The following is a 13,017-nucleotide window of genomic DNA, read 5'->3' on the forward strand; positions in this document are numbered from 1 at the left end:
GCGATCACCCAGCAACCGTTCATTGATAAAAAAGAAGATTGAAAGTATAAATACATAGCTATGAAATAAATTGCGTGTTTTTACTATTTTTACTGGTATTATGGTTTTATTGGAATTGTTTAAAGGAGCTATTAAAGGCGCTAGACAAAAACCGATGGATACAGATTGTCCGCTCCAGATGCTTCCTAGCTCAGAACTCAGACATGAGCAGCCAACTGAGGAGTAGATTAAAGGATTTATAAAGAAATCAGATACACAACAACTTGGTTGTGGGTAATGCACGCCATCTTCTTGCACGGCCTGCTTCACAAAACTAACTATTTCGTCTCCCGGTATAGGTCTTCTGGAGTTTTCACCTCCTTCAAAGGCCGGCAACGCACCCACTAAAATGGGTGTGCTCTTTTTGGGCGTCCCGTTTTGCCTCCCTATTCTATATTTATAGAATAGGGAGGATTAGCTACGGCAGTTCCTTAGAAGTTTCCTTCACTGTAAGCTTTTCATTATAAATGCTCATTAAAAATCTTAACAATCAAAGTAGCTTCTCGCTGTCTGGTTTAAGGGTTAAATTCAGAATGAGCAATTAAGTATGTCAATAAAGTCCTGGATTATAACATACGGGAGTGATACAGATACCTACCCGCAAACTTCTTGAGCATTAAACAAGGGAGTGGGGGAAATTTTGCGCATCGTATCGCAGCGCGGGACACAAACGTCAACTGATTTACCAATAACGAGATCGACACGTCACTCCCCCCCGCCGCACCCTTCCTAAAAATCGCTTCTGAGCAGGCAAGGACATTTGTTCAAGATGTTTGCCGGTATCTGTATTTGGCGCTAACTTTCGACTTCGAATAGGTATTGCCCCAAGATATCGCGAACGAAATCGCGCAACAGCCAGTTTATTAATAAATGTAATCAGGACAAAGGTAGAGTAATTGCTGATAATTACACTCAATACTTGAAGCGGGCGTATATTAAGAAGTAGTATGTTCAAAAACTAGAGTAACTAGTACTTTAACATATATATTATTGGGAAATTATTTATTCAATTTTTTTGTTGTATTTCGTTTGAAATATTGAAAACATGCTTTATCGAGAAAATTAGAGACTATAAAACTGAGTTGGTCATAGGTATTTAATATCTTATTTATTAATATATGTATAAATCGATAACGTAAAAAGCGTTTATACACGTGCATAAACGTTTAATTAAGTTTAAGTTGCTTTATTTATGTGTTTTCACAATGATATTTTATTTTATATATATAGGAGATTAGTATAAAGGCTTTGTCAAAAAAAAACCGTATTTCTATTCAACTTCAATTAGCCGTATCTTTTACGTCATGACTACATTTAAAATTATAATTAAAAGATGTAAATGTGGTAATATTCCACTTGAAGTATCGTTGAAATGGTCTTGATTCGTTGTTCATTACTAATAATGTTAAATAACAATTAAATGTTTCTCAGTCGTTGACTGAGGAACATTAAATTTTTAAAAATTCTTCCTTGCATACCAAATGGTTAATATAAGATTTGTTTTTATTTAATTACTAATTTGGATTTATCCTCTCTTATTTTACCATCGTAAAAGCCGTAACAGTCATAAAATATAAAGAATAAAAAAGAAGAAGTATCTATATATATATATATATATATAATAGTATAGAAAAGTATAGTTCCATTATCCAGTATTATATTTAGCTGCCAATACGGTTTTTCATTCACGAAGGTCAACTCTGTTATATTTTGTAGACAAAAATAAAAGGAACCTAATCCCCATCTTACATCCTGTAAACAGAATCATGGGTCCTTCAAGAAAAGAGTGTACCAATTCTTAAAAGGCCGGCAACGCACTCGCGAGCCCTCTGGCATTGAGTGTCCATGGGCGGCGGTATCACTTAACATCAGGTGAGCCTCTTGCTCGTCTGCCCCCTGTTCTATAAAAAAATGAATATAATTAAATATGAGTAAACGAAAGAAGAGCCTATTTAAGCCAGCCGGCTTCCACGAAGATCCAAGCGTATCTTAGGATGTTGTCGGCGTTCATGACGATACAGGCAGATACTTTCTTCCTCTATTTATCAGATCACTCCTTCTGTGTCACGAACACAAACTGCATATTGATTATGTGTGATAAAAAAATCCACTGAAACATTTAATAAGGTTAAATGTATTTACAATTTAATTAAAAACAAATAACATAATACATAAAAATATACCTAATAACTAACCTTAAATGTATTTTGATCATGGTTATCAATTTTAACAAATTGTGCACGGGCATTGTTTATATTGTAAATTAGATTTGTCTACTCGCTTGCTTTGTTCATTATTAAAACAATAGATTATATTTTCCTATAAACAAAGAAGTGTGATATGCGTAAAATATATCTTATTTGAATTATAATGATAGGTTTTAAAGGCCAATGTGTTTGATTTATGCAATGCAAAATTTTCAGTCAATTAATACTTAAAAGTTCCGAAGGACATTGGTTTGATTCCTCATGAAACAAATTCCACCCGTATCACCTCGATGTCCACCGTTCCACAACTTTTTCTAGGCAGTTTTTGTCGCGCACCCCTGCCGACTGAAGTATTTCCGAACCAATTTGACTTAGGGGCCTTCAAGAAAAGAGCGTACCAATTCTTAAAAGGTCGGCAACGCACTCGCATCCCTCTGGAATTGAGAGTGTCCATGGGCGGCGGTATCACTTAACATCAGGTGAGCCTCCTGCCCGTTTGCTCTATAAAAAAAAAGAACTCAAGAAATTGTTTTTGTACCAAAAACGTGCTTAACATTAAATCGTAATATATGTTAAAATTATTTAAAACTTATCATTATTTTATATTAATAATTTTAGAATATTAAATATTAACTATCGTATTGGAAGATTTTTTAATTTCGACAGAAACTGTAATTTCTATAGTTATAGTAGTCACGGTTAAATGCAAAATGATATAAATTTAATCATGAAATCATACTATTAAATTCTTTGTTGAAACTTTTTTATGCAGACATAAGTTTGTTGCTAATTCACAATGTTATCTAGATAATATTTCGCCATCAGTAAAAATAGTAATAAGAATGTTGATTGAAGAAAATTAATATATTACTTGAAATTTAAAGCCGTAGGAAATCTGATTCGCCGCAGACAGATCAAAATTATGAACAAATTTATTTCATAGACTTCGGTTATATTTTTTTTGCCATTCAGAAAGATAGATTAACAAACTCTTATATCATCTATAGATTAGGAAAATATCAATCAGTAGACCTTTAGTCTAGAGTCTTTAGACCCTTAAAACACTGATGATACATATTACATGCGTGTAAATGATATTGTCTCACGCCCCAGTAAATTACAAAAGGTTAGGTTAAAGACAAAAATTTGCACCGTCTTTCTTTAATTTCACAAATCTATTGTTTTAATGAATTTATATGGGGTTATAAAGCATGCACCACTTGATAATTGCATGGTACTATTTTCGAGTGATGTAAATATGTAGAAAAAAATGGAGGCCCATCAAAAAAAAGTGGATGGCGCCGTGATTCGACAAAATTACCAATCAATCAATAACGTTATTGACATACGTAAGTTCACGCTTAGCCTCCACTTTCCATTTCCACACTCAGATTCATACTCAACTTACGCAGACCTAAGTATGAAAAAAACGTATTGGATTTTGACATAAGAGAGTCACCCTTGGTCACACGAGGCTAAATAATTAATTAAAAGTTAATAAAAACGTAATGCTGCCTCGGATTTTCTTAAAAAGTGGTTAAGTTAAAAAGATAATGGCCCTCTTATGAGAGCTAAAACTTAGGTCATCGTGAAATTGTTAATATATTTAAATTAAAAACAATCCTTCTACCTCATAATTAACACAAAATATTGCATGCCAGGTATTGTGTTTATTTCAACAATGTTTATAAGTAGTAAGTTTTGTTTTTTTTATGCAATAATATTAATAAATATGAACAGTTATAATTTCTTGCGATAATCTCAATCTTATTCAAAATTAAATTCTTACTTAAAAATAAATCGAAAATTAAATAGTTTACATTTCTGCTTAAAATGACTTCATTTCAATTTTATAAAAAAGTATTTTACATGTATACATAATTATTTCTTTAATTAAATTATTAAGGCAAAATTATTCATGTAGTTGACTTTTTTGATTATATACTTTTTTAATAACAGCTACAAGCCCTTGTTAAAAGTAAATAAATTAATAATTTATAGAAGTGAGGGATACTTAAATGATCCTAATCCTTGGGATTCATTTGGTTCAAACAATTTGTATTAAAAACTTGGCGATTGGAAAGAGTGGCGGAAAGTTTCTTGCCAGTTCTTCTTACCCGCTCTACGCGCTTGACTTGAGAACTGGTTGTAAATGTAAATTTACAATTAATTTAATTTGTTTTTTTTTGACGTTCATAAGTGTACATGTTTACCTGTATGAATAAAGATATATTTGAGTTTGAGTTTGAAACATATAACAGGATAGCATACAAAGTAGAGATGTAGTACGTTATATGAATAAGTTATTTAGCTTATATAATTTCTCCTAATCCTTCATATAATTTCTCTATAATTCGCATCTAAAATATTTTTTGTTTTGGAAAATCAATCTAGTCCAACATTAAGTTTTGTTAATAATGAAAATGATTAAAATTTATTCCTACATATTTATTACCGTCTCAGCAAAAAAATTAAGAAATATTCTATTTAAAATGGCCACCTTTAGCCTTTCATCTGTTTGGCCACGAACCTATGGATTTCCGCACTATTTCCAAGGGAAAAGTCACCACTGGTTGCTTCAAAGATTTTTTAAGAGACGCCGCCATGTCGTTGAGAGCAAGCCATGTCCTCTAAAACTGGCCATAATTTGAAGTTTAAATGGTTGAGATCTGCCCTAGATGAGGGTCGTCAGCTCTTATACGGTCCGGTACCTTAGGTTAATGCCAGCCTTCTCATTAGGACAGGAGACAAGGAAATAGTTTCCTTTGATCCCACGGAATTATCAACTTCCTTTTTTTTAATGGTTTAAAAATGCATCTACGCAAAACTCGCACCAACCATGGCGTGCACGTTCGCCAAACATTCTTCCCTTATCTTAAATTTATCATCGTCCATGTACAATATTTAATTTATTCTAATCTTAGACATTATATTAGAATTAGCACACAAAAATGAATACTGTATCGTAATTAATGATTGTTGAATTAAAAAAAATCATCAGTATTGAAAAACATTCAGCAATAATATTTGATATTTTAAATAATGCTTTTCATCTCTCGTGTTGAAATACACTTTTGTCTAATATAATACTAATGAAGACTTTATTACTGTAATTAGTATAGTGCTTTGTATTTTTAATATACTAGTATATTAAAAATACAAAGCACTAAAAAAATAACTCTAAAAACAAAAATAAATACTAAAAATGAATCGGCAAGCCGTTCGAATAATTATTAGTATTAGTTGCATTCCTGTTTTTCAGCTTGTCGTTGGACATGGCCTCCTCTAAAAGCTTCCTTCCACTCCTCTCTGTTTCCAGCCACATAGGGCCAGCTGCATTTCGCACATCATCCACCCATCTTTTTATTTGGCCTCTTCGTTTTCTTTTGTCATAGCGAGAAAGCCATTCCGTACCTACCTTTTTTCGTCCATTTCTTTATCTTCTATCATAATGTATCCTGTCCATTTCCATGTCAATCTTTTACTAAAAGTTATGTTTGTCTTATATATGATATCGTAACTGACATAATAGTCAGTCATGAAACTGATTAGTAGTAACAGTGTCTAGTATCAAACATACCACCTGTTGATTACATACAAAACCCTTGTGCTAGAAAATATTAGTCCATGTATGTATTTATAAAATTTGACATTTAAAAAATAAATGTATTATTTTTCAGGTAAAACGAGCTCTCTAATCAGCATATCGGAAGCATTGGTGCCAGTAATATATTCACCGGTCTACAGCAAGGTCTACTTGAGCACGTTGTCCACGTTCGCTGGAGCTTTCTATCTCATCAGTGCCAGCTTAGCAGTTCCTGCTAGTCTAATTTATATGTAAGTACTGTCAATTGTAAAGAGTTAAAAATAGGTAATATTTTTTTATTAACATAGCTTTAACATATTTAAAGAAATCACTTTTTACCGGATTGAAGCTATGTATTACTAAACCTCTAATTATTTAATTAACATAATAAAGAAAACACTTTTTAGCGGTTTGAAGCTGTGGTTTATGTAACTTCTAATTATTTAAGATAATTTTAAAGTTTTTCGACGTTTCGCGTGCTTTACAGCGTGCGGGGTCACGGGGAAATAAACACAGATAGTGTAACTTTTTCTACAGCTGTGATACTTTTTGACATTCAACAACTTTTGTCTTCTCCTACACACAATGTCGCTGTGAATTCATTCTGCATATAAATATGTCGATAGTTTCTAAGCCTAGCATTATGCGGGATAGTGTTAAAACCAAACTTACATGAAACTATCACATACAATATAACTGCTTTATATTGTATTAAGACCAGTGAAAGAAATCTTCCAAATATAGTATATGTATGTTTAGTATAAAAATGCGTAATAGTAAGGGATATTTCCACGTACCGAAGCAATAATACATAATGACACAAAAGGGCCTTCGGTCAATCACGCCCTTACATTTCTACAAACGAACAGCCCTGAACTGTGCTTTCTTATTAAAAATAATCCTAGGTGGACAAACAAGTAAACTTCACAAGTTATTAAAGTTAAAAAAATATGACACATTACCCAGTTTAATTTAATTAATTCAACTATTTCTATTATAATTGGCATAGTAGTGGAATGTTTTTACATCGCGTTTTTACTTCGACGAATTTTTATTATTTACACTATCATTTAGTAGTAATGACCTCACTTCTGCGTGAATTAATACTAAAATGGCAAACTATGGTAAATATTATCATAAACAGATGTTTTGGCAGTAACGTGAATGTCATAATATGGTGTATTACCTTCTTAGTTTTGACATAGACTAGAGACCAATGCAGAGTATTAAACTTTTTTTTTGTTTTAGAACGCTTTACATCATTCGACGAAGGGAAATCCAGCAAGAGCAGTCCACAGAAAATAAATGTGATGGCGAAGTAACAAGATTTTAGCCAATTTATGTTATTGTATTAAAATATATTTATTGTTAAGTTTATCTGCTAATACCTATGTACCTATTGGAAAATCTCAATAAAGATAATGTTTCTATTGGTAACCCCGACTTTCTATTGTAATTTTTCCGTTTATGAATTTTTTATAATTTAATTAAAAATGGATTGAATATTTAAAAGTAATTGTGTTTAATTCCTAATATCTCAAAATTAAATTGAAAATCATTGAATTGGAATCGTTTCTTGGGTGTTACTGTTTATGGTTTTAATAAGTGACACGAAGAGAGCCCTAAAATCTACTTAAAATCAGCTTACTAACGCTTAAGGGAAATTTAGTTTGTTGTTAAATAGATACTGCTGATAACCTTAACACGTTTCCTCGTTGTTACAAGGGAGTAATGAACTCATTTATATATAAGTACTAGCTGACCCGGCGAACTTTGTTCCGCCTTAATGGCAATAAATAAGCAGTTTGGGTTTTTTTATTGGAAAAAATACAAAAAAATTAAATACCTACATTAATCATTCATTATTATTTCTGTATTTTAGTACATAGGTTGCTCTTCACGTAAGTACCTTGTCATACACGATATTTTTTGTTTTATTATCAGGCGCAAAAACAAACAACGCTGATGGTCTTCCGACCCGTGAACATGCCACGTATAATTGACCATGGGAAAAACATGAATGTTCTAGATTTAAACCACAAACTTTTAAGGATTGGCCTTGTGATTTGTTGATGGTCATGGCAAATGCAAGACGTATCGGAAATTGAAGTCTTTTAAATTCAAACGGCATATCGGTTGGGATCATCGGGATCCTCGGAATAAGAACTTCCTCACCTTTGAATTTTCCTATCATTATCGTAGCGTAAATTACATTGTTCTTCAATTTTCTAACCACCAAACGCATACCATTATGTAGTTCAGGTCATCTACATCTTTATTCTTTTTCTTCTTTTTTATCAGTAAGCAATGTAACTCTCATGTTTGTTGTCAGCTGCAGTTTCGTCACATAGCGCCATAGATTTGACGATTTGAGGCAAGCGTTTATTTCGTCGACAGCCGTAGATCTTGGAATTACTGGCAGTATTTGGCGGAAATCGCCAGACAGTAAAATCATTGCTCCTCCAAAACATCTCGATTCATTGCGTAAATCTTTTAATGTTCGGTTAAGTGCTTCCAATGCACGTTTATGCGCCATTGTGCATTCGTCCCAGATGATGATTTTCGATGCCGCTAAAACTTTGGCCATTGCTGAGTGTTTTGCAATATTACACGTTGGTTCTCCAATAGTTTGAAGATTTAACGGTAATTTTAATTCTGAATGAGCCGTACGGCATCCTTCTAACAATGTGGCTGCTATTTCAGAAGAAGCAACTGCAACCGCTATGTTGGATCTCGCCCGAACAGTTGCTAAAACTAATGACATGAGGAATGTCTTGCCAGTTCCACCAAGGGCATCTAGGAAATATAAACCACCATTTTCATCATCGTTTGCCTTCATTAAAGTATCATAAACTTCCTTTACTCGATTAAATGCGTCATTCGACAACAACAACAAATAGAAACATTCATCATTCTTTGGATGAACTGTATACATACGACCATACCGAGTTTTATAGTTCTCTTCACTGTTTATACGAATGGGCAATAGCACTATCATTATAATTAAATTGTAAATTGTAAAAATAATTAAACGTATTTATTTAATAGAAATATTTTGAATATTGATTTCTTACAAATATCAAATTGTCATATATACGTCATTACATAGCTGTCATTATACGTCAATTACATAGCTATCATTTGCGTTTTATTATTCCAAGTCTGATTCTTATTTGTTATACCACTTTTTATAGTGACTGACGTTTCATGTCAAGTCCCACGGGAACGCTGTCGAACGGGATAAAAAGTATCCTATGTCCGTCTCCTGGCTCTAAGCTACCTCCATACCAATTTTCACTCAAATCTGTTCTTTCGTTCTTGAGTTATAAGTGGTGTAACTAACACGACTTTCTTTTATATATATAGATATACTCAATACAGTCCAAATTCAATTATTGATACCTTATCAATCGTGCATTGATTTTTCAAAAACCATGATTCATTTCATTCTCATGTTTGAATTATTATATAATATTACTCATCACATAACTCTATTTATAAAATGGAAAACATGAAATATAGCGTTATTTACGAGTATGAGTCCCACCGTGGTACCAATTCTGCAGAATCGAAGGATTCATGGTGCGAAGGCTGTGTCGTAAAGGAGAAGACAAGACGTTTTTGGTTCTAACATTTTCTTTCTGGATATTTAGACAAGTACTGACGAACAAGCCCCGTGGACGGCCGGAGACCAATTTAAACAAAAAAAAACAAAGAATTGATAACGAAGAATTGAAGGCTATTGTGGAAGAAAAAAAAAGTGTACCCATCGCAAACTACGTATGCGTTATCTGCGGGCTGCGGTGTTATGGATAAAACTCTATTCAATCCACTTAAAGCACATTGGGAGAGTGAAAATGCTTGAAAGTTGGGAGGGTACTTCACAAATTGAGTGAAGCAAATCGAAAAACGCGCGTCGACTACTGCGTTAAATTATTCAACCGGCACAATAATTTAGGGATTTTAAATCGAATCAAAAAATTTGAAAGCAACAGTAAATAGAAATACTTTGATTAAATAATATTACGATCATTTTTATATTTGAATACAAAACGGAAATATAGCTTTTCAATTAATGTTTTTAGCGCCACCTATTGGGCGGTGGGATGTATCTGAAGTTAGAGAATGTTCAACGTCTTTTTTAACAAGGTATATTTAAATTAGAGATATAGAAAGTGTATCCAATTTATTATCTATACTATACAAACATGTACAAAACATTTTAAAACTTCTTTATTTACAGAGTTACTATTAAATCTTACACTATACAATTCTGAGGAGGTAAAACTATACATGACGATTTAACTATATTACAAATAACAATTTCCAGTCCTTATCGGTGTTATTAAAAATATGAATATAGAATGTTTGATTTCTTTATATATAAAGATTTTAATAATAAATATATGCTTTTATCATGTCACATTTGCTGGTATTGTAAAAATTATATAAAGTATTACTCATAAACATAATTAATGCTCTATAATTATATTGTCTTTGAAATTTGACATAATACTTATTATACTACAATGTAGATATGAGTGGAGCACAAACTTAATACTTCTATATGGTTATATAATCACAATACTCAATGTCGCTCTTGTGTAGCGAGCAAACTTTAAAGACTTTTTGAGCAACTGCAAACTAAAATTTAAATTTGAAGTCCTCAACCTTAGTAGGAATTGCCTTATCACCTTCCTTTCCAATCATTAGTTTGATGAACTGGCTCTGCTGGTATGATGGTATAGAAATTCCAAGCACCTCACAATTCCGAAGAATCTCTGTGCAGCCTCTTACATCTTTGTGTCTTACTAAAAAATTAAATATAATAACATCACATTAAATTAAATAGATGGAAAATATTTATAATTTTTAGTAGCTTATTACATATCCTTAAAAATAATATAGTAATGAAATCACTATCAAGTGCATGAAGGAAAAAATAATCATTGATGATTTAAAAGACTTGTCCTGGACAAAAAAGAACTTGTTGCATTTGCAAAATAAATATACATGAAAAGTAGCAAATCAACTCCATTTCTGCCACTCCAACATATTTATAAATAATTATTAATATTAATTTGATTAACCTAATGAAGCATCAGGGATAAGAAAGAAACATATTTGTTGAGGAACAAAGGTAAACTGTGACTTATCTAGTTCACACAATATAAGCTATCAGAAATGTATAAATAACTAATATGTATTTTAAATAGCAGAACATTAATAAATCTGAGAGGCGTTTGTTAAAAATTAAGATTGATTTTGGCATGGACTTATATGGACTTTACAACTAATAATTTTTACTACTTCCAAACTAATTCGCGTTCTGGGATAGAGCTGTTAAGATTTATTATTAGAGTTTAAATAATAATGTAGTTTTTGCCAGAAACCTAAATCAGGGATTTCTGAACTGTACCCCATAACCATTAACAATCACACCATAGTGGCAGTATGTATACTGTACTGAATTACTCACATTTAAAGTTAAATAGAATTTGTATTACATTAGCATATTGATCCATCATTTTGTACTTCAATAGTGACTGCATGAGTCTTGTAACTGCGTCTTCATTGTATTCTTTTAAAATACTATGACAAAGAGTAGGTGACCTATAAAAAGCATTATTAGCACTTTATAATAAATTTTATGAAATTCTAAATAAACATTTTAGCAACAAGAATCTGTAAACTGTAAAGGACTAAAAACCTTTACTGATAAGCAATGTTTTATAACACTGAAAATAATGAAAACTGTTTGTTTTTTATGTTACTGTTAAGTTATAATACATGGCAATACTTAAAAATAACTTCTTTTTCAAACTTACATGTCTGCTAAAATACTTTGGAGACTTTTAGATGTCTCCAACAATTCATCAGCTAACATTTGATCAGAGAACCAATCACTCTTCCAGCAAATGTGCCAAAGACAGATCAATGGAAAATTATCTTGCCATTTGTAACTAAATTCTAATACATATCTTTTAAAAATGACAAGGGACGCCTCTGATCTATTCATAACAGAGTCCTGAATTAGTTCTTTTAAAATTATCCTGTAATATCCTCTTAGATGTACATTCTTTTTATAAGCATCAAGTAAAATAGATAGTCCTTTATCAGAATTACCTTTCATACATTGAGCTTTTGCGACATAATGGACAAATTCACCATTTTTCTTATACAAAACAGGTGTGATCCTAGAACAGTACTTTTGTAACAGTTCCACATGTTCTATTTTAGCTCTGGAGCTGTATATTTTAAATAGTTTCTTAATCACATCTTTTCCAATAGTTATTTTATATTCCAAACATTCCTTGATAAATTTTATTACTTCTCTATCTTTGTTTTGATGTTCTAGTTCTAATAGAATGTTGTCTAACTCAATGCCAGACAATTTAGAGATATCAGTTTTAAAAGTTCTTACGTGTCCATCATTATTAGAGAAATCATTATGCAGGTTTTGTGGAAGTCTAGGTATTATATTATCACTTTTATTGAGGTGTCTGGTCAGATAGGAGAATGTGTCGATAGCGTCTATTGTACTATAGTTAACCCTTCTACCTAAGATTTTAATATAGAAATTTAGGTGTAGGTTTTTACCAATCATACGACAGGCTGCAGGGTTCATTTTGAAAATAAGTGTAATATGAAGAAATACCAATATTAGTCAGGTTCAGGTAATTATTTTCATTGTGGACTAAATCACATTTCTCTCTTTGCTTCGACTATGATTAAATTACGCTAATGAAAGTCAAAATTAAAATGTAATATTTATACAACATAAAAATCCCAATTAAAGGAATTTAACATTAATTTCTTTCACATACTTGTGTAATTTGTATTTGTGATTTTGTTGCACAGACTTACAAAATAATGTACTATGTAATGACTTATAAAATATATTATTGTTTTATTACTGTCAGTTTAAACTAGACAATTGGCCTGAAACAATGTCATTGTTAGTATATATTTTAAAAAATAAGCAAATTCTCAATAAATAAAACATGCACAAATAAAAATAGTTCTAATCTCTAAATCTAGTTTAGCTACAAAAATTACCAATATTTTAAATTATAGTTATAATTTTAAGTAGTCGTATGACTTTTTACTAGATGGCACTATAAAACAAATCCTATTTTTTGTTGTAAGATCGAATTCAACCATTGAGGACCGTTGTCTGTTACA

General features: G+C 31.6%; 2 protein-coding genes across 2 annotated transcripts in view; one reads left to right on the top strand and one right to left on the bottom strand.

Annotated features, from left to right (window-relative positions):
* LOC110991550 (proton-coupled folate transporter) overlaps positions 1-7,269 on the top strand; it is a 30,649-nt gene extending 23,380 nt beyond the window's left edge. Inside the window, exons 4-5 of the mRNA XM_022256926.2 lie at positions 5,927-6,083; positions 7,081-7,269. Of these exons, the coding sequence (XP_022112618.2) occupies positions 5,927-6,083; positions 7,081-7,165 (242 nt within the window). The 3' untranslated portion in view covers positions 7,166-7,269. The remainder of the gene's footprint in view (positions 1-5,926; positions 6,084-7,080) is intronic.
* Positions 7,270-10,010: 2,741 nt separating this feature from the next.
* Positions 10,011-12,696, bottom strand: LOC110991538. Its single transcript, XM_022256911.2, has 3 exons — positions 11,661-12,696; positions 11,312-11,445; positions 10,011-10,643 (listed from the first exon to the last, which is right to left on the bottom strand). The coding sequence occupies exons 1-3, from the start codon at positions 12,458-12,460 to the stop codon at positions 10,477-10,479; spliced, it is 1,101 nt and encodes a 366-aa protein (XP_022112603.2). The 5' UTR covers positions 12,461-12,696; the 3' UTR covers positions 10,011-10,476.
* Positions 12,697-13,017: the final 321 nt, after the last annotated feature.

The sequence above is a fragment of the Pieris rapae genome, chromosome 3, assembly GCF_905147795.1.
Source record: "Pieris rapae chromosome 3, ilPieRapa1.1, whole genome shotgun sequence".
NCBI lineage: Eukaryota > Metazoa > Arthropoda > Insecta > Lepidoptera > Pieridae > Pieris > Pieris rapae.